This window comes from Polyodon spathula, chromosome 22 (genome assembly GCF_017654505.1).
Source record: "Polyodon spathula isolate WHYD16114869_AA chromosome 22, ASM1765450v1, whole genome shotgun sequence".
In the NCBI taxonomy this organism is placed as follows: Eukaryota; Metazoa; Chordata; class Actinopteri; order Acipenseriformes; family Polyodontidae; genus Polyodon; species Polyodon spathula.
The window spans coordinates 5,390,988-5,413,491 of NC_054555.1; the positions used below are offsets into that span (position 1 = coordinate 5,390,988).

Consider the following 22,504-nt stretch of genomic DNA (forward strand, 5'->3'; position numbering starts at 1 on the left):
TTCAAATGATAATGGTCTCGAACAAGGAACTGAAAATGGTAATAAATAAAAGCTTCTATTTAACCCAAACTGGATAAATTACCCTTCTACTCATTTGATTTTGAGACACACCCCCCCCCCCCCCCCCCCCCATCCCATCCCAACTTATTTTATTTATCGCCCAAGCAAAATGCATTGTTTTAAAATGACTCACCAGTGGATTTCTAGTATATTGGCTTGCTTCCCTATGTCTTGAACTTACTGTATCTGAGTTTTTAATATACTCTACAAAGTGGTATTGTGCCATCATAGACCCAATATTTCGTTACATATCTCTTTTGTATTTGAGTTCTTAGATAATACAGGATTTATTCCATTACAGTCTTGCAAAGAGCAAGGTGAACCTCCAAGATATGCACACTGAGCAACGTATTCTCTGCAGACAGCCGGTAAAGCACATATCCTCGCCCAGAAAACATGATACATTTCTTAATTATGCTTGGTGTCAGGAGTTCTCACGTGTCTTGATTTTTCACTGTCTTTGGTGAACCTTTTCCAGGTGTCTTAGTCACCAGCCCGTTTTTTTTATTTTATTTTTATGATCAAGTGTGGGTGCTCTTTAAAATAGTTATCCAGACAGCAGGAATAGCACCAGAAGGTGTAATGTGAGCCCCCTTTATATTGCCCTGTGACCAAGCTGAGATCAACAAATCCATTTCACTTGTTCCAGATTTGCCTATACTTATTTTTGTATCGTGCTCTATTGTATATGCAAGACATATATTTTTACTAGGTTGAGCTATATGTATGTGTTATGAAAACAATATTTCATTCTATGAAGTTATCACATTCCTTCGAGTGTACATTCCTTGTTAAGGACTTCTCGTTAATCTTTTAAGCAGTGCGGTACTCTGAGGCCTGATTTTTATGGATAGTTTCTGCCATCTAGTGGTTTGCTTTATGAACTACAATGGCAGTTTTTAGAGTTGCTCTATTTGATGGTTTTGTGACTATTTAGTATTCCCCACCATATGTGTACTGCACTGCAGTCATTGTCACAAAGGAAATATTTTTATTTATTTATTTAAAGAAATAATTATTTAACTAACTGTAGGTGTTACTCTCTGTCATGATAATGTGGAAATGTTTGCAGAGTGTTTTACAGTGTTGCTGATAGAAACTGATTTACTTACACAAGTTTAAAATGCTTCAGAGATTATTATTATTATTATTATTATTATTATTATTATTATTATTATTATTATTATTATTATTTATAACTGTTTTCACAAATGTATGATTTTGTGCTGGGATGGTACAAACTACCTGTGTATTGGATGGTCAGACACTAATACTTCACTGGAAAAACACAAGTTCTTCTAAATGATTTAAATTGCACTTAATCTACTGTATTTCAAGTATGTAATGTTATCTCTCTCAGCCTAGTCTACAGTCTGGAATTGAGATCCATTGATTCCATTGAATATAGATAGTATCTGCCGGTCTCTCCTTATCACTCTCTAGGGAAGTTTTACCTCTGTAAATATTTGGAAATGTGACACTGTCCTTCATTAGGCCCACTTAGATTGATTAGCATGAGTGGGATTTCAAACAGCAATTTATAATTTGCATTGGCTATTACAGTATGTGTCAAATAAAAATGCTTTGTGGGCATCACAGCACATGCAGTGATATTGTTTGCACTCCCAGTTGGGAGTTGATACTGTTGTGCTGTAATTTTGTGTCTTTCTATTTTTCCTCTCTCTCTCTCTCTCTCTCTCTCTCTCTCTCTCTCTCTCTCTCTCTCTCTCTCTCTCTCTCTCTCTCTCTCTCTCTCTCTCTTTCTCTCTCTCATTGTTGCTAAGCGCAGTGCCAAAGTCAGATTTGAATTCTCACCAAACCCTCAGTATTCTTCATGTGCAAGATGTAATAATGCTTTTAAGAGAAGCCAGGATACATTCGGACACACGGCTTTGGACAGTGCGGAGAACATGGATTCCTTCTTCAGTCCCCTGCAGTTGAGACACACAGTTTGCCATTTCTGTAGCTGTGTTCCGTTCCTCACCTCAGGGGATCTTTTAGTAATTGCTTGGCAACAAAGACATGCACATTCATTCCATTCTCCAACAGCACTCATGTCCCCCATCCTAATGAGCATTTTCAAATAAACCATTGGAATTCTCATTTCCTAATGTAATTGTTCTGTCTACGGAGGTCATCTGACTATACAACCAATCCATCAAAAAAACCCTAAGACTTTGGTTAGTTTAGAGTCTGTAAAAATAAAGGCAAAGGCTCTCCATTTTTAATTAGCGAGAAGCAGATAGGGCTTATCCATATCTACATTACACAGAGAAACGAAATCAGAAAGTACTTTTTTTTTAGTTTTTTGTAATCTCACTGTACCAGTGTTGCAGAGTTGTCGTGAGTGATGAATACCAAACTTCGGGCTTAATTACATTAGCTGACAATATAAGACCCCATGCACAATTAAACTGTGCTGGACAAGCTTATGGTTTGTCTGGAAATACATTGTAATAGTACTGCCTCCTGCTGACATGCAGAGGATATAAAATCTGTTTGTTAATGAACTGCACATTACGCGTAAAACTGAAATTGGTAACAGTATAGCTGCAACAGCCCTAGAAATTCAATTAGACAGCACTTGAAGGATACCAGCAAATCAGCAAAAGCAACATGTCTTGGTACACATTCTTACACCCACCACTGTGTGAAAAGCTGCTGCCCTATACTATCTGTCTGGACTCAGCTTTCAAATGTGTCCTCTGCTCATGATCTCAATGCTAAACTTCAGATAGCATTTAGTTTGTCGATCCCATTTAGTATTTTACAATGAACTCAAATTAAGTTTGAATTGTTTGGCCAATTTCTAATTAACGTTTTTTAGATAGCAGCCTGCCCCATTTTAAGAATATTGACATTAGAACAAGAAAGAGTGCTTTAGAAAGCAACTTCAGTGCTGTGTGTTTCTTAAGACTTCATACTGATTGTTCATACTCACTGCATTTATCATAGTGAATTAAAGAAGGATTAAGGCAACTTAGTGTGTGTCTAAACTTGAATTAGATTTCTGGTTCAGTTACATGTTGCAACATTGTAACTGCTGTGTGATTAATTCAGAATGTAATTAGAGGCTTGCTGATTTTGTAGGGGCATGGCCAGTGCCTACTCATCCAACTTGATTTCTTGTAGTGTACTTTCATGGACAGTCAGTGGCCCTTACTATAGACCTGGTTGATATCTGACAGCTGATTAAGAGTAAAGCCATGCCTAGCAAAGACATAGCCAATACATGGAATTGAGCTGCCTCTTTCTCTGCATATTAAAACATACAGTAACGATATAATCCCATATTTGATCCTTTCAGCTTCAAATATGAAAATCATTTGTTTATTCATTTCAAATGAATTAACCTGATTACAGTGACAGTTCAATCCAATCAATCCATCAAGAAAATTAATTACCATACAGTTATCCAGCTGATGGAGCTATATAGTGTACGTCTCATTGAAACCCCAAATATTTTGATTTATAAGTAGAATATCCCATTGACTTTTAAGGGGCTTAAAGTAAGGAATAGATATGACACTGGACATCTTTGCTGGATGTTACATTTAAAATACACAATTTCAGGAAACTAAACTTATTGAGAGTTACAGTTTGCGGCATTTACCTTTCATTCAGTCTGCATTTGCAATTTGCTGGCTCTTTAAGAGCCTACTGGTTGTCGATACGGCTCTTTAAGCTAGAAAGGTTGCGGACAGCTCGGAAATGACTTCATGAATTACTAGCAGGCACCACTAATCCATCACTTGACAGTGATAGGCCTGTACAATGACACCCAATGGACAGGAACTAAGCATTGTGGTTAAATCATGTCAGAGCTTCCCATGACACCATGGTGGAACACCACTCACTGTATAGTAGACATGAGGCTACAGCGACTAAAGCACAGTGTATATAATAGCAGTGATTTAAAGCACTTTTAATAGTCAAAGCAAGCACAATGCATGTATTCTTTACACATGGTAATATAAGAGGGATGCAGTATGAATTTGTAAAGGATGTGTAACATGATTAACCTGGGAACATCTTCCATTCAACATCATGCACTGAAATGATGATCTAAGATAATGTATTGCTTGACCTTTAACATACATATAAATGAAGATAAAAATAAATGTCTTTTATCAAGAGGAAGCCATGCCATTTCATTTTCATTGATGAACCGAGTAATTAGGACCTATACCAACTTATTTAGACTTCCATTGAACAAGACTTCAGGTTGATTTCAAGATTGATTTGTTGAAGATATCACTGTGCTGTAATAAGGTATAAGTTGTGAAAGATTGACTGTTGCAGTTCTTACTATTGAAAGCAATGTGATTTACTTTGACAATCTTCTGTTCAGTTGGACCAATCTGTAATTATTTTAATAAATGTTAGTTGTTTCAAATGTGCAAGATTAAACAGGTCAAACTGAGTAGCGAGAATAAGTGTTGGGTATAGCAGAAGATGTTTTTTGGGAAAAAAAAACCCACAAAAATGTAATTTTTACTCTGTCCGTTGCTAAGATACACTTGCGGTTTCACTCAAATCCTATTGCAGTGCAGAACATGGCAATAGACAACTATTTGAAAGTGAAAGAATGCAGCATTAGAGGTAAAGGTCAAAAGATTGAGAAGTTTGCCCAACGTTAAAATCCTGAAATCACACTGTGCAGTATAGAGCTTGCTGTTAATTTGAACCTTTAAAATATTCTGCCCTAATTCTGCGTCACTCAGGCATTCTATTTTTGAGGGTCCCATTCTTCAAATAGCACGCTGTAGATTACCAGAGAGAAGCAGTAGGCTAGTGTAAAAACACCTGAAACTTTCACTCAGACTGCTACTGGTGCAATGTCAAAATATGTGACTGAGGAACAGTAGCCTTGTGTCAGACAGGCTAGCAACGTGATTAGTAGATAAAGCGCAGGAGAGACGCACTTTCATTTACAAAAATAACAAAATAAATCAAATCTTATATATAAAACAAAGGGAGACACAAGCAAATGCTATCACATTAGAAATGTAAACATGTCAGTATTTACTGTACTGTACAGACTGTAGTTTAAAAAGCTGTAGATAGCCCCGTTGTTGTGTCATAATGTATTGCAGCAACCTACAAGTGGGTTTTATAGCTGTTTAAGCACAGTAGGTATGGACTAAAACAATACAAATTAGAAGTATCAAGACGGTATTGTTGCTACATATAGAAGGTTTGCCATTAAACCTCTTCATGTAACCCCAACCCTAACCCTAAACCACTGTTTAGAAAGGGGCTGCCTAAACTTTAAAATAGCCTGATTATTAAACAAGCAAATGATCAGGAAATCATACATAACATTGCTGTAACATATAAGTACATAATACAATTACAGTATTAAATAAACAGAAGATATCTTTGATAGTGTTAAAGGAGTGTTTATAGTCTTTTAGACAGTGCTTCGGAAAATGGAGGGGGGGTGGGGGGTGGGAATCAACTCTGTCTAAAAACCCTGCAAATAGGTATCATGAAATGAAAACTTAATTTAGCAAAATAGGCTTTATAAGGGCCGATATTTTAAAAATGAAACCTTTTTTTTAAGCTTTCTCGATCCCCAGACTTACTGTTTAAATGAAATGCAACACAAAAATCTTTTAAATGTGATCTATAAATAAAAAATCAATCTACATTCCAGCTTCACATAGTGTATAATTCGATAAATATTTGACAACCAGTAGAATATGCAATGCTGGTATTTAGAAATCCAACTCAAAACTATAAATTATCAGTAATTAAATCAAATTGGCCCAAATATATGCTTTTCATTGCCAACAGAAATGTTGACTCACAGGCCAGTATCCTGCAAGCATAGCTAAATCATTTTAAACTTTGATTTCTGCTGATTCTAAATAGCAATCTCTTTGTAACATCTAGAGTGGAGCTACAATTGAGAAGACTGGTAAGAAATGAATTCATGTATCAATTGCTGTGGAATATTGGAGGTAATCAATCTGTAAATATATTGCCTGCATTTGTCTTTTGTCACTATTTGCTGGGTTTGCATTTCTCTCACTGGAAAAATACTCAGGCATATTCAAAACAAGAACAGAAAGTGTGTGTTGTGTTCAGTAGATTTAAGTATGGCAAACCAATAATATAAAAAAAAACAACTATTACCTTAACAGGGGTAATTGAATCCGATAAATAGCTGATGTGAGTGTTAACTGTACACTAAAACTGTATATATAGTATAATACATATATATATATATATATATATATATATAGATATAATATATATATATCTATATATATATATATATATTATATCATATATATAGCTTATCGTAATTTTATGGAATTTACTTGCGCAGCAATAACTGCTTGAATAAGCTTCCCACAGTTACAGTAAAGCATATATAAAGCACAGGGGCTCTTACAGAAGATCGCCAACATCAAAGCAAGGGCTACTGAACTGTTATGGATTTTGTTTGTTGACTTTTCCAATTGAATAAAGTCCTTATTCTAAACGAAAAATTGTTTAATTATAAGGAGTGCTGTGAAAATTCAGGGACACCGTGAGTTGTTTTATACCATCAAACATTAGTACTTATTAAGGCTGAGCCAACTTGAAGTCTTACCCTATATTGCTTAAAACAAAAGGGCATTACAAATGTACAATGCAGATCTTCAAACAGGTAGCTTGGCTTTCATATATGTTAGACTCTGACCTGTATAACTGTATAGCAGAACAATGCTGTATGTTGCAAATATAAACAGGTATCTTGACAGGTATTTTTTTTATGATTGAATGCTATTGCAGGTTACCATATCGAAATGTTGCTTAAGACACTTTTCATCTGTGCTCTGCTTATACTTGGTGAGTATAGTTTTTCCTCCACTTTGAGATTACTGAAATAGTTTTCCCTCTGTGGTTTGTAAAGCTTTCAATTTCCATGTTTGTGTTGCTTCAGTATGCTAGGTGCTTCTTCACAGAGCTAGCTGCCAGTACCTTTACTTGCAACAGCAGTAACACAAGGATTCTGTTGTGTAGGGATATGGCAACAAGCTGGGATAAAGGTGTTTAGCCCTCAAAAATAAAGTTAACATGAAAAACTAGTTTCTTGAAAATGTAATAAAGCTTTTAGATGTACATTGTGTTCATCTAAACTTTCAGATTTGTAAAGATGTGGATGTTTTTAATCAGTTTCCCTGCAAAGTGATTGATAAAAGGTGCATTTGATTTAATGAGATCACAGACAAGTGTTTTAATATATCTGTGCAGTGTCATGTTTTGAATCTGTGACGATCATTTGTTGCAAGTGGTTTTATGACCCCTCATAAGAATATTGAGCAAGCAATATTTTATTAGCATGATGGATAGGTCTCTGGTGTTGTGTGCTAGTGTTTTAGCCAACCACACATTTCACAAAGCCCAGTCTCTTGTATAGCATGTCCTTGTTCTTGCTTGTTTTACGAAACACTTTTTATGTGAAGGTCATGCCAGTGAAAAAAAACAAGGGAAAAAGGGAAAAGGTGATTCTGCCTGTACCAAAATAGGAGGCATATGTCAACGTACCACATATTTATGCCCAGGAAGATATTTACAGGGTAAATGTGGAGGGCCTTCTGCACGGCAATGCTGCTTACAAGGTGAGTCTGAAAGAACGCTCTGTGCTTTCCTGTACTTTATAACATGTGCTCTCTGTTCAAATTGCATGAACACTAGTCATTTGTTTGCAGTAAACATTAATTCACCCAGTCCATTTATGTATATTCAACCCAAGCCATTTCTACTACAAAGACCTTTCTGTAACAACTTTAATAGTCTCGTACTATGAAGGAGTTATCTTGTTTTCATTGTATCCAATTGAATAAAATGACTCAATTAGGGATCATTTATTAAGAAGAATCTAAAGACATGATTACCGCTGTTTTACTTTTCGATAAATCATCCATTATTTGGGACGCAACAGTAGACTCCATTGCTCTGTATTCCTCAATGGTGTTTCATTCTTGTCTTGCCTCTAGATTCAGGAGCATGGGACAGCCTGTGTGCTGGTCAGGTTTCCAATAGAGTGAGAGGCTGTGATAAATTTGGCTGCGGAGGATTCAACGCTAAGAGGTACATTATTATTAGTTGTTTTATGTCTTTCAGAAATAATCTATTGTGCCAGACCCTGGAGGACATGAGCGATTAAATTCGCAGGCCAAGTCGAAGGCAACTTGGCAGTCACTGGAGAATGAAATTAAACAGCTTGTTGGTTATTCTCAGTGAGGCCTGGACGTTTATGTAATTGTCAATTACTCATAGAGAATGGATCATATTCCCTGTAATCTTGTGTGTTATAGCTGCTTTATTCCTTCTTCTGTCTGCTTGTTCCACTGGTATTATGGCTGAATCATTTTTGGAGCTTCAACAGTCCAATCTCATTGATTCCTAGGGGTAGTCAGATCCATAAAGGCGTTGACGTGGTGTGTGACGATTACTCCATCGTGTATGCTCCCTTCACTGGAACTCTAATGGGACAGGCACAGCCCTATGGGGATGCAAGCACTGTTGATGATGGTGTTAAACTCTCTAACTCAGGTACTGAACCATTGTTTGATGGATCACCCTATCTGAATTTATAAGAATCGGTCTCATCGGAGAAACAGAAAAGTGTGTTGTTTTAAATGGAACTTAATGCTGTAAACTTTTATAATGCACTGTACTGGTGCTGTGTTTGTGCTGTGACCGGAATCTTGGAAGTGGACAGTACTGGCTGCTGGTAGCAATATCTGAAATCCATAGGAATGTCAAACCCACACAATCCAAACTGAATACCGGAAGCTCAGCAAATCGCTATATTATAGTGTACTGCGTATGTAGTCAAAGATGTATGGAAGTACATATCGTGCTGGTGCACATTTTAACTAGCTGAACCTGCAAATAATAATGAGTAAGGAGCTCACTGCACAGGAATGGGTTTAGTCCACACTCCCAGAGCCATCGTGACCCCAGTGGTTGTGAAGTGCTAATATTCTCACCACACACACACACACACACACACAGTACTGTGTCGAGCGCCACATTTTTTTAAGAGCTGTATACACTGTAAACAAAACAATGCCGCTATAACACAGACAGCAGCTGGACAATTCATTGTAACAATGACGTGATGAAAAATGTGCTTCGATTAATATCATTCCTTTTGATTTTAAGCTTACTGTGTGAAGATCTTCCATATCCGCCCCTACCGGTACAGTGGACCAATCTCGAAAGGCGACAAACTGGGATACCTGCTCCCAATGCAGGAACAATATTCGGGTGTCACCTCTCACCTTCATCTCCAAATGTGTGACAAGTCTGACCCCTCTCCTTACATTTAAACAGACGTGTCGGCTACGGTGAATGAACGCCGCATTCTATGCCTGTTCTTGGTTCTCTTTCTAGATGTTACTTTGCTATAGCGTTTCAGAACCTTTAAAACACAATGCTTCTATTACGATCATCACCTGCATTATAAGCTATACGCCAATAAATGCTTGTTAATGTATAATGTGTCTTTTTTTAAAAAAACAAAACAAAAAAAAAAAAAACAAAATTATTCATTTTTAATAGTAAACAATTTCAATTTTAATTTTTTTTCAAAAAAAAGTTATTTAACAGCAGATGATTTATAGATAACTTTTATATAAATTATTTATTTTTATATATATATATAATATATATATATATATATATATATATATATATATATATATATATATATATATATATATATATATATATATATATATATAAACATTCTTATGGTGTTAGTATACAAATAAACGAATAATCAAATAACATGAACACGGTATGGTCTTTACGCAGCAATTACATATATTATTGTGTAGTTATAATGCAACAAGATGCTTTATGATAAAATGCTGTCATTTGCTTGCATCTTTTTTTAACTGCACTGTATTTACATGGGTAGCAGGTTTGTAACCACTTGCGCAATTGAATTATGTAACTGCACTGTGCTTTTTGCACCAGCAGAGGACACTCAATGCAGCCTCTCGGGAGATCATGAAAGATGAAAGTCTCAAAGGTTCCCATTCATAGTTCTATGATTGTTACACCACAGGTACGCTGAATTACAAACACGGAGCTTTAACATGTCTGATTATTCATGGGTCAGGTTCTAATAACATTAACACACTAGTATCCACGAAAGGCAAATAAAAACAAGATTGAAGAGCATATGATACAGCGTACACAGTCATTTTTGAGTAAATATTAACAGAATTTTCTTTGCAAATTAAACAACTGAAATGCTCATTTGACATTAATGACTTAACAGCTTTTATTGCTGCCTTCATTAATATACAGCAAATTATACAAGTGTCGCATCGTAAAACCCCTTGACATTTCACACTTGATTATCTGATTTTGACAGTTTGAGATGTCAGTTACTATAATTCAATTTTAAATCTAGTGCCCGCCTCTGTAATTATGGAGGCTGTTAGCATCTATTTAGAAAAGTACATTGTTTTAAAATGAAATTGGAAAATTGCTCAAATAAAATTAAAACGTAATTATGCTTGTAATTGTAAAAGTGTTTTAATGAGAAATTATTAACTCTATGCAAATTGTAAAACTGCAGCTTGGTGTAAGGCAGCATTGTGTTGTGTTGGTGGAAAGGTTACAGATTTAAAGCTAGTACGGTCGGTAGCTTAATCTTAATTTGAAGGAATTATACATGCTTTAAAACTGAATACATGCGGATAAACTCAGGAATAACAGCACTGTCAACGAGTGTTATATGAGTTGTTTTTCCGAGTTCAAACCAACAGCGGCCACGGTGAACTGGCTCTTAATGTTAAACAAACTAAGATGAAATGGAAAACTGTAGGTCATATGTACCCCCGTAACAGCTACAGATTCATACGAGCGAGATGGAATATCGTGGAAATAGCATCGATTGCATTGTAGCTACTGTGTTCAGTGTTTCAGAGCACACACACATACATTGCAACTGTAAAGTTCCCCTTGATTGTAAAATTAAAACATTTTGCATTAAACAAAACATTTCGTTTATTTTGTAAATTATTTCCCTTTCATTTGATAATATATATATATATATATATATATATATATATATATATATATATATATATATATATATATATATATATATATATATAAAACATCAGCTTGAAAAAAGTTCAACAAAAATATCAAGAAACGTATGAATTCTGGCGCTTTCCTTTAAACAAATGCAATAATTGCAATGTCTCCAATTCACCACAAGATGGCGAACGCTGCTAAAATAAGGTCCTCCTTTGAACCATAAGTCTGCAGCATCACACATCACATCTCGTCCGAAAAATATGAACTATCGCATGTACTAGAATTAATTACGGTTAAAAACATGTTGTCATGTTCCAGTACATTGCAATGATTACCAAAAATACACACTTGACAAAAAGTGCCTGTATAGTTTGTAATATAAAACCTCTCCTGTCTGTGGGGAAGTCACTGCCACAGATTTTGTATTGTATAATAAGACAGATGTACAGTCATGTGTAGAACACATAGCATTCTTCAAACATGTTTAATGTAATGTATAGACACACAGTGTGTACAGTATAAGTAGGCATGTTCAGCCTGTTTAAGAATGTGTATTATGAATATGATGTGTGCATTGCTCAGTTATAGATGTATGACAGAGCGCAGCACTGTCCAGATGCAGTGTAGTATCTGTTGACACCATGTGCCTGAGCTATAAAAATGCAAGTGGCGTGTTGATGAAAGATTGCACTTCACTTTCTGTCCTTCCAGACATTAATCCCATAACTGTTATAAATTAGAAACACATTTTAAACTATATTCATATCAGCAGTAAATATCCAGAGTGAACAGGATTCAAAATAAGAACCAGGGAGGCATTACTTGTCTTTACTTCTGTTTAATACAAAGCACTGCTATGCTTATAGAAGACACCGGGTATCAAAATAAACCGAAAGTAAGAAATATACAAATCACACAACGTTACAATTTAAAACAGGAAAAAAAATAAATATCAAAAACAGTAAATCTATCCATTAATAGACAAACTTCTAAGTTTTTAGGGATGACTAAAACTATGCCAATTTTGCCCTTCAGTTTAATCCTTGAGAATGCTAAAGAATGCTAGATGAAGCCGATCAGTTGCGGAGACAAGCCATCACAGTTTCTGTACTTTTGATCTCCTGCGACAGTGTCCTTCCAGCAATTTAATGCTTTAACTACTTGGAAATCTTGTGTTGACTCACAACTTTAACTTAGACATAATATAAAGTGGACCATAGACCAGAAATATTTTTGCGGGTGGATTATCAAAATATGCGTATTTCACCAGCTGCAAGAAATAAAGCATAGCTTTTAATTTTTTGTACTTTTATTTTTTTTAAAAATAAGCACTAATTTATATAATGCAACATTTTTACTGAATTGCAACATTTTATCAAACAGGCTTCTAAGTCATATAAGTAGAAGTAGCAAAGACGCCTATTAAATATCATATGAATTCAATACTTAGCATTTCAACCACAGAAAAGTCAAGAAAACAGGCTTTAGCTTTTCATAATCAAGTTGATATTTTATCTGCCATTTGCCCTTTTAATGACACAAACGATCCTAAATGAATCATGTAAGGAGCATGACATTCTTTACATTTCTAAGGAGTTGGAACAAAACATATTATATATAATCTATAATATATAATATTAAACACTATGCATCTGAAAAGTGACGGGTTATGAGTAAATCTCTATCTGACATATAAGTTTAACAAACAAATACAACTCTTTTAAAAGTAAACTCCCAATTTCAATGTGATCGTTTGCTATTTTGTTATACAGTATATATATAAAATAAGCCTTGGTTGATGGGGAGCCAAACATAGTAGGTACATGATCTCTCCTCTGTCTTTAAGGAACTATTTTTCTAAACATGTGGAAAGGAGTCTTTAAAGTAATTTTCATTATTTGACAAATTAATCCAAAATAATGTTGTTAGAAAAAGTGGAAAGAATCAAATGTCTTTTATGTGTTTATGTGTCTTCCAAATAATGAAATTGGTAAGGGAAGTCCCGAGTTGGTTTGATGCCATCTACTGTCGGGAGGAGAGAGACCGTCTCAGTTGGGTGGTTATGTACAGTCTGAACAGTTTACCATGTGGGCATCATGTCTGGAAACCACATCCTTCCCAGGTGTTTCGAAACCTCATAGTGAATCTGCTCCATGCTGTACTTGCTATCTGGAATCAGCACCTCCTCCATTATGGACAGCTCGCTGAGCCGTCCACCACACCTCTTCACAAACTCAAGGAAGCCACTGCAAGTCACCTCGCATTCCCCGAGGCCGATAGCTGTCAGATTCTTGCAGCGATCAGCAATACGGATGAGCTCATCATCCAAGGGCTGGAGGCCGTTGGCGCAAACTACCAGCTCAACCAACCTGGGGCAGTTCAGTCCTATGCGACCAAGCATCTCTTTGCTGACAGCCTGCCCAAAATAGAGGTGCGTCACAGGGGTTTCCTCGCGGAAGAAGGGCTCGAACTCCTCCTCGTACAGGTAGAAGTACATGACGATGCTGACCGTGGGGGAGTGCTGCACCAAAGCATCCCAGCTGCTCTTCTTGATGGAGTGGAACTGGGTCTGCCCAGGGTTCTCGCTCACAACATCAATGCGTAGGTGTTCCAGGAGCACGTGCTTCTCAGTGGACAGGGCCAAGAGCAGCTCATCACTCAGCAAGTAATAATTCAAAGCGAGTTCCCGAAGACCGTGACACTGATCAGCCACACACAGAATCCCTGCAGAGGTAAAAAAAAACAAACAAAACAAAAACGTTTAAAAACAAAATGTTAAAACAGAATAAGCAACACTTTAGACCAGGGATGTGAAACATAAGGAGCGATGCCATACAGCCCACGGAATATCGCGTATTCAATAGGAGACAGGTAAAAATAAATTGCAAAAAAAAATCATCAAATATATAGATAGGGATCCATTTATTTCATACATAGTTTCTTTTAATGTTTTATTATTTCACAAGCACATGTTGCTTACAAATTAAGCATGTTGGCTTTCCATTGATGTCCACAAAGAAATATGAAATTTCCCATTTCTCACAGCACATGTGGTCCACCTTTCTCTTCATGGAAAAAGACATGATGACACTTGTCACTACAGAACTTACAAAGCAGAACTGAAAACCCATTTAGTAGTAAAAATAAGTTTATTGTTTGCGAAAGATATGCCTGATGGCAAATGAACAATTGGCAAACAGTTATGCCCGACATGAACATGATAGCCGACAGATACATAATACATTCACATTACAATCTGGCCCACGGTCTTGTCCATTGGAGCTTGATAGCCATCCCTATGCCGGCCGAGCTGAGGTGAATGCAATACAGTGATTAAGAATGGCTCTACCAGCGGGCAGGACAAGTGGCACTTGGGGTCACCTTCCCCCTGGAGAAGGCACACTGCAGGGTGGAGGCAGGGAGGAGGTGGACGAAACAAACGACAGTGGTTTGTGGGAAGAGAGACTTATTTAACTGGTCAAACTGGTAACGTATGAGATTGATGGGTGGAGTCTCCTTTCGGAAAGACAACAAGTTCCCAATTCTGGTATCACTGCTGTCGCAACTCGAATCAACTGACGCACTGCCGTCTCAGCCACGAGGTCAGCGATTGACAGCAATCACAGCAACATGACAATGTGTGTTGCTCGTGAAAAGGAACTCTCTCAGAAGCATGTTTGCACATGTGTCCTAAGAGGTGACGGTGAGTGAAATAAACAATATGTGCTATTTAGGGTGGTGAAAATATGCTATGTATGATCATTTTTGTTAAATACAATAATTTTTAGAACTGTCACTCGACTGTACTTTCTTCAATTCAAGGAAGGCAATTCAATAATAAACAAACAAAACACAAAATGCAGCGATTGCTTCAGTGAATAGTTTCTTCAGATCAGAATGGAGACTAGCTTTCACTTACCAGCAGGGGAAACATGAGGGCAGCTGCTCATCTTGAGAAGTTTAAGAGTATCGCTGTTGTTAGCGACAAGCACTTTTAGAGACGGATCATCTACAGGAGTGTCATCAATCTTTATGGACGAGAGTGATTTCGAGTTCACAAACACCACAGTGAGAGCAGAGACAAAATGGGACTGGAGAAATAAAAGAGTTGTCATTTGGACTGCTTTTAATTTTAAAAAGCATGTTAAAGAGTTCTGAAAAGCTTCATGGTATACAGATGCTTTACAGTTCAAGTAAAATAAACAGCAACACAAATTTGAAATAGCTAAGAAAATCAGAAGCTAATGTTTGCCAATAATACGTGTGACTATTAGCTCTTACCTTTGCAACATTCATGAAGCTAGGTCTTGCTGTGGAGATCAGCCCCAGTGTCTTGATTGTGCAGTTTACCAACTGTGAAAGAATGTCACAGGCAGCCTCAGCAGATTCTGTGCAACTATCCACCTACATCATAATACAAACACGTTTTAAACAATGTTAATGTAAAATCAGAACTCAGTTTTTAACCTACCTATTAGTAAGAGATACAGTCACTTGCTCAATAGCACGTATTAAGAAGCTGGTATAATTAGTTTGCCACCATTACCAAGGACTATAGAGCACAGTGGTCTTTCTCTGAGTGGCCACTCCCTCTCAACACACCTGAAGTAAAAAGGTGTAAACAGTTTGATTGTAAAATGATTTTATCGGTTTTGAGGCTTCGTAAACATTACCTAAGCCAGAGAGATGAAGGAACACCCAGGGAATCCTTTACCTTGAAGCTGACGTACTGCAGGTGTTGAGCGTGCTTCTTTATAATCTGCTGGATCAGCTCGGGGTGAGTGGATTTCAGGTACGAAGTGGCTGGCTGGTTCAGTTCGAATTCAAATCTCCTCCAGAGGTCAGGGATGTGGAAGACTTCGTTCCACCTCCTGCACACAGAGGAGGCCCGGGCGCGGTCCACCAGGGACAAGTGCTGGAACACCAGCAGCACCACATGATGAGGCAGGTTCCCCCAGTCTTCCGTGGCATTCTGCCTGTAGGCCATGCTCTTAAAGAAAGAGGCAGAACCAGATCTGTGCTTCTTGTTCCCTTTCTCCGAGGCAGAAAGACCTTGACTCTCAGGGTTGATGCTTAGTCTGCCTCGCTTCATTCTGAAAACCAACACATGCATTGTGAGGATGTTTTCAATAGCATGACAACATAATGTGCATCTTAAGCTTGTTATGTCTTACAAGGAGTGCAAAACAAGGTCTATTTATTAAAACATTTTCTTGGGTTTTTTTTTTTGTTTTGCTTGTATTTTTATACTTCAATGTGTGATATGCAAATATGTCAAAAGGTAACTTCATGGTTGAAAAGTTATTGCTGCTTCTTGATTGTAGTTCCAAGTCACTCCAAAGGTCAAGCCACAATCAGACCATGTGACCTACAACAAAGGTATCCCAGGATGCAGCAGTTTACCTTTAGTTTGCTTAAAAGATATCCTAAATTTTAGTAAGACAAAAAGAATAACCAAATGATTTCCAGCACAATGAAAGGGGTGCAGTAATAATTTTAATGGAGCTATAATACAAATGAGAAAGTAAGTCTGATGGTTTGACAAATGTATAAAATAAAAAATGAAATGACTTATAATAATAATAATAATAATAATAATAATAATAATAATAATAATAATAATAATAATAATCACATATTTAACAACAAATAGGTGGAAGCACCATTTCCTCTAAAATCATGTCAAATTAAATTTCACATGTGAATTTATTATCTCAACTTTGATTCAGTCTAATGAAGAAAGAACAATTCTTTTGAATGTCAAGATCCTTGCTTGTCAGCTCTGACTTGAAATATGTTTTAAGCAACACTATCAATGCATTTAAACTTACTGCTCTGTGCTGAACATTTAAAAAATTGAGGAAAAGAAAAAATGTTAAGTTCTGAAACAAAAAAGTAGCTTGACCCATATCTCATCAGCTGGTACAGTCACTCAGTCACTATAGATCCTATCCTCTGATCCTGTATTCCTCTTGAGATCCACATATCTTCATATCAAAACACGTTTAGCCACAGGGAGAAGTTGTTCTTTGTCCAAAGGACTGGTATCAGGACACTCATGACCTTAATGCTTAAGATAATTACCTGTACTATCAGTCATCATTTCACAAGATCTGTACCAAAGCCTGGTGTCTAGATCATGTCTAGCCACAAGACCTTGAAAACCACATTCTGTGCCGTGTTTATAGTTCTTACAGTAAGCCCTAGCAAGGTTGTTAATGCAATGGCATGTGTGCATATTAATTGCTGTGTAACAAATCCTCAGAACAATAACTGAATAAGGGGCGCGCACACGCACACGCACACGCACACGCACACACGCACACACACTTAATCTTTTTTTTTTCTTACTGGGACAACAGCTGCTGTCATTTTACCTTTTTTAAAAATGGTAACACATTTGCAACACTGAGCAAAATCTGACATAATCTAGCATACCATGTAGGTTTTTATATGTGCAAGGGTACTTCCAATTCCAGGTCAGCGTATATCTCTGGTGCACTCTTTGATAGGGCAGGCCCAGAAAAGAGATCTACACTGTTGGCAAAATGTAAGTGTAGTTACTGCCAATAAGTTACAGTGGGGATGTGACATGTAATATAATTACAAATAATCTACATTTCATAACGATACCATTATATATATATATACACACACCACACGTTAGCAATGGAATCAGCTTTTGTAACAAGTTTTGTCAACCTGATCCATACTTCATGTAAAGAGATATAATTAGCAAATCTGTATGTCAGTGATGCCACCCACTTACAGTATGCCACGGTTACCTCAAGTGCTACTTTACCTGTTTAAAATGGTGCCACACCCAAACCAAATCACCAGGATTTTTGTTTTGTAGTTAATGAGTAACAAGAACACAAACACTACTACACATCTAAATGAATTACCTCGATATTATATTTACTCACTTTCTTATCATGAATGCCAACCAAGAGTCCAAAGGGTTCAGTTACTGTTACCATCATTTGTGACAAGCAAAGCATATCTATTTTCAAGCATATTGTGTATTGTGGCTTTCTCAGAATGAAGATTGGAAAGGACTTAAATGTCTGATTAAAACAGACTGCGTTGCATGTGAAAGTTTTTTTTTTTTTTTTCATAGCAAGAGCTGGATGAATGGTCCAACACAGCCTTCAATAGGTTAAGTATCACCTTTTGTGTACATTTACAGAATGTAAAGTACATAAAAATGTCAATGTAAAGTTTTATTCACAAAGTGATGAAGATTAAGAAATAAATGCATATGTTACAGTAAAAGTCAGAATCTGGTAAACCTTAAACTTCACTGGTAACTGAGAACATTTACCATGTAAGGTGGTAAATGTTGGGAACTATGAAGAAACACATTGCTTTTTGGACATTTACCAAAGCTTACTGGTAAAAGCACTTGGTTATTCTTCACATTTAGAGGTAAATGTCGGAAGTAAAGCATAATTGTATTTATTTCAACATCTACCACTTTAATTGGTAAATGTCAACATTTACCAGTAAAGCTTGAGATCTGCCAAAATTGTGACGTACCGTAACATATATACAGTACATACATCAAGTAGCGTAAATCTGGCCAAAATGAACAAACTCAAACAAAGATTTGTACAACTCTTAATATCTTATTTTACTTGATTAGCAAACAAAAAAATAGCTAAACATGAAGCATACGATCACTGCTTAATTAATTAATACGTCTTGATGGACTTCAGACCTAGCGATCGTATGAGGACAGCAAATAACTAAAGCACTGTCCTTCTTACCTAATGAACGGCTCTGAGTTCTAGCTCACACTGGATGGATGGTCTGAGGTTGCTGCTGCCATGGGCATTCACCGGGCCTCCTTCCAAATTTTCTTCCTAGCTCAATAAATACGTTGAAAACAAACGTATCAGAATGTAGAACACATGTACCACACTGCATACCTACAGGGGTTGGACAAAATCAATTACATCACTTGTCATATGTTGGAGACTTGTGTAAAAATGGACTGTTCCTTGTTTAACTGATTTGTTTGCTATACTAAAGTATTCCCTGCCGTATATTCATATTTTAATCTCTGTCCGTTTCAGTCAACAGGCAAGACAGCAGTTGAAGGGTTCATACAAGGCACTGTCCATGACTGCGGTTCTGGTCCTCTTAACCCAACCAGGCCACTTTCAACACATTGCATCCTACAAGAGCATGTCGAATCAGAGTTGTCCTGACCGTCAAGGGTGGCCCTCCCTGCTAACAGTGTTTTGGCAGATGTTTCTAATTTGTAGTCCAACCTCTGGATGTGATTGGAAACAAAAGTTTGTTCCTTTAGAGAGAGCAAACCATTTCACTTGTACATATTGGTAATGCCAGAGAGTAGAAAACAACACCTGTAGTCCAGGGTATGATGAAGTCCAAGACAATGCCAATCCATTGCAGTGTTAAAGTGTTCCCTCATTGCTGATATTACAACTTCTACCTGACCAAGCATCTCACTAAAGGCCTCTTCCAAACGGTAAGGGACAAATGTCCGAAACTATTAATCCAGTGTGAGCCAGTGAGCAACTAATATTAAAACGAGGTCTCCAGTGAGAGGAATCTCCACACAGCACACATTCAGCTGCATACCTAAAGCTCTGCTCAGTCTTTTCACAGGATAAATGTCTATATTTGTTTCTACACCACAACAAAATACATTTGCACAACCTTTAAAAACTAGACAATATATTTCCAAATGACAAACAGAATGTGTTTTATATATATATATATATATATATATATATATATATATATATATATATATATATATATATATATATAGACCTGCAATATGCTATATCAAGAAGAATTTATTTTCAGTCACACTAACTTTGATAGTGCACTGATAGCACTCTGTTATCAGTTGACTTTTAACTACTAAGCATGTCAGCCCAAGTTCCAAGTACCTAATTGATGCCTGTGCGTGACATTATGGATACCAGACTCACCTTCACAATAGAGGCAGAAGCCCAGCCCTAAGTTAAAGGCACGATCACCTATCCCTCGTTTCATAATATTGTGCAGACTACAGCCTACGTCGTTTATTTATTTTTTTGTGTTCTTTCCCCGGCTATATTTAAAAAAAAACTCGAAACAAAACCATATGCACACGCTTTTGAAATTGTGATTTAACGCATATCGTATTTTAAAAGGTGGTGAATGAACTTACCCGAATCTATTGTTTCTTCCATTAAAACAACTAGTTATTCGTCAAACTTGTCTTCAATTCTTCCTACGTCTATCCCCATTTAAGAGAAGCCATTTTCAGTATATTGCTGCTGCAGGTAATTCCCGTGCGGCCGCCTGCTATTCGAATAGTTCAGTTTGCCATAACAAGCCTCCCTCTTACTCAAACTGAGCCACGGTGACAACTTAATGCCAACACAAGCTGCACGGGAGAGCGAAGAAACATGGGACTGCAAAGAGCCCTGCTTGACTCCTTATGATCCAATCAGAAAAGGACCTCCAAGCTGGTCACTGTTTTCCAGCATACATTATTATTATTATTATTATTATTATTATTATTTTCCAGAACTCTCTTGTTTTTTTTATGCAGGGAATAAAAAAGGGACCTCCTGGTTATAAACCTGTTTCTTTAACCACTGGACCACACTGCCTCCGAATACTATAGTGTTACATAACTATTTACTCTTTTTCAATTGCATTTTAAACCATGACCTATTGTATGAATGCACGTTCAAAAGTAGTAATTTATGAAATTGCAAAGTTCCTCACACACACACACACACACACACACACACACACACACACACACACCATAGTTGGATTGTATATAAATAAGATTCTGCTTATTTATAGTCATTTTTTTCTTACACCCTAAATCTAGATTTAGATGTTGCAAACGTTTACCTTTTTTATACGCCATTATATATATTATATATATATATATATATATATATATATATATATATATATATATATATATATATATATATATATATATATATAACCCGTATTGTTTTTTGTTGTAAGATTACATAAACATTAGACAAACTCCTGACATCTTACCTGCACGGCGTTGCGCAGTTAGTAAAACTGGTACAGTGAACTGATGAGACAGGAACAGCAGCCATGTGGGTTTATTGTCTCTCTTTTGTCCGCTTTCCGTCCAGTTTCAAAGCCTTTTTTTTGCAATATCTGACACCTTAGAAAAACGGTAATGATGTTTAAATAAAAAAAAAAAAAAAAAAAAAAAAAAAAAAACCTTGCCACACCTCGAGACCAAGAAGAAAACAGTAGATTTAAAATCCAAAATGGAAATATATGTCGATCTATTACGCTAATTCAGTTTTTATTTGTTTAAGTTGAACACACATACAAAATAAATACAGTGCAATTGTGTATTCTTGTGATGAGCTTCTTTCCGACTCTGCCCACAATAATTAGAAGCCACTGTGTACACAGACTTGACAGGGCAAGCTTGATTGGCACCTACATCTATCAGTCACAGGCGGCCTCATCCACTCTGGTGTCTGCTATTGGTCAGTGAAATCGGTTACATCTGTGACATGAGGCTTTAGGACCAAAAGGGTTGCAGAGTTCTTCTGGTTGGTTGCCATGGTGATACAAGCTCTTAAAATGGAGACATTCGTAGCTGCAGAAAATGTGCTGACTGTAACATTATTGAAACAAAATGGTTGCTTGCTACATAATCTGTAAATAACAGAAACACACTGGTTTATGTTTTGGTGAGAAGAGAGACATCAACATGTTCCCTGGTTGATGCTACATGCAAAATAATAATAAAAATAATAAATAAATACCAGTCACATATTGTACTATTTACCAAAGTATTGTAATATTGCAACAGCTAGATGTATGTAGTACAGTACAATAAAATCATACTGTAGAAGAAATCCAGCTGCAATATGTCACTGTTTAAACATCCCTGCATTGTTTACTGCACATTATTTGTACACATTTGTTACGAATGATATGAAATTGAGTTGCTCTGATAACTTTCATTTTAACTTCAAAGAATAATTGACTAGGCAAGAGCTGTAGGCTGTTAACCACACCTTTAGCAAATGTGCAGATATTGTATTCGCTTATGAAATAGAACAGTTAGTGCAAAACATTTCTAATGTACGTGATTATTTTATAAAGGTCTGTATTTAAGAACCATGCATAGTGCAGTAGTGTACTGCGTCTAAATTGTTTTCTGCAAATGTTATTTGGAAATACCTCGTGTCACCTACGTACATTTGTCTAATGCTTTAATTACCTCTGCACACATACATACTTCCTTGAGCGCTTAAGCACATTGGAAAATTACGTCACTAAAATACTGTACAGGCTCTAGATTACGTGTATACTTCGATCTACTTCTCTGTGCTGT

General features: G+C 36.5%; 2 protein-coding genes across 5 annotated transcripts; one reads left to right on the plus strand and one right to left on the minus strand.

The window, feature by feature from the left end:
• The first annotated feature begins 5,883 nt into the window (after window positions 1-5,883).
• On the plus strand, window positions 5,884-9,562 carry LOC121297436 (leukocyte cell-derived chemotaxin-2-like). Of its 2 annotated transcripts, none has more exons than XM_041223760.1 (6): window positions 5,884-5,983; window positions 6,847-6,903; window positions 7,521-7,676; window positions 8,055-8,148; window positions 8,468-8,613; window positions 9,229-9,562. In XM_041223760.1, the coding sequence occupies exons 2-6, from the start codon at window positions 6,861-6,863 to the stop codon at window positions 9,393-9,395; spliced, it is 606 nt and encodes a 201-aa protein (XP_041079694.1). In that variant the 5' UTR covers window positions 5,884-5,983; window positions 6,847-6,860; the 3' UTR covers window positions 9,396-9,562. The 2 variants fall into 2 exon arrangements, with proteins under 2 accessions (XP_041079694.1, XP_041079693.1); XM_041223759.1 differs by having other exon boundaries at window positions 5,935-6,026.
• A 3,606-nt stretch (window positions 9,563-13,168) lies between these two features.
• LOC121296828 (F-box/LRR-repeat protein 3-like) lies at window positions 13,169-21,568 on the minus strand. Of its 3 annotated transcripts, XM_041222658.1 has the most exons (6): window positions 21,175-21,568; window positions 18,894-18,989; window positions 15,839-16,217; window positions 15,406-15,528; window positions 15,044-15,215; window positions 13,169-13,848 (listed from the first exon to the last, which is right to left on the minus strand). In XM_041222658.1, exons 3-6 carry the CDS (start codon window positions 16,214-16,216, stop codon window positions 13,205-13,207), a joined length of 1,317 nt encoding a protein of 438 aa, XP_041078592.1. In that variant the 5' UTR covers window position 16,217; window positions 18,894-18,989; window positions 21,175-21,568; the 3' UTR covers window positions 13,169-13,204. The 3 variants fall into 3 exon arrangements, with proteins under 3 accessions (XP_041078592.1, XP_041078591.1, XP_041078593.1); XM_041222657.1 differs by lacking the exon at window positions 18,894-18,989; XM_041222659.1 differs by lacking the exons at window positions 18,894-18,989; window positions 21,175-21,568 and adding an exon at window positions 20,315-20,560.
• Between the last annotated feature and the right edge of the window lie 936 nt (window positions 21,569-22,504).

What these genes read in the sequence shown, in the direction of transcription:
- LOC121297436 (XM_041223759.1), top strand. Translation starts at nt 5,999, where the DNA reads ATGTATCAATTGCTGTGGAATATTGGAG. An exon ending in ACGGCAATGCTGCTTACAAG is followed by an intron (nt 7,677 to 8,054) that starts GTGAGTCTGAAA and finishes TCTTGCCTCTAG; the next exon opens with ATTCAGGAGCATGGGACAGC. An exon ending in GGAGGATTCAACGCTAAGAG is followed by an intron (nt 8,149 to 8,467) that starts GTACATTATTAT and finishes ATTGATTCCTAG; the next exon opens with GGGTAGTCAGATCCATAAAG.
- LOC121296828 (XM_041222657.1), bottom strand. Translation starts at nt 21,239, where the DNA reads ATGGCTGCTGTTCCTGTCTCATCAGTTCACTGTACCAGTTTTACTAAC. An exon ending in AACTGCGCAACGCCGTGCAG is followed by an intron (nt 16,218 to 21,174) that starts GTAAGATGTCAG and finishes GTTGGTTTTCAG; the next exon opens with AATGAAGCGAGGCAGACTAA. An exon ending in CCCTCATGTTTCCCCTGCTG is followed by an intron (nt 13,849 to 15,043) that starts GTAAGTGAAAGC and finishes TTACCTCTGCAG; the next exon opens with GGATTCTGTGTGTGGCTGAT.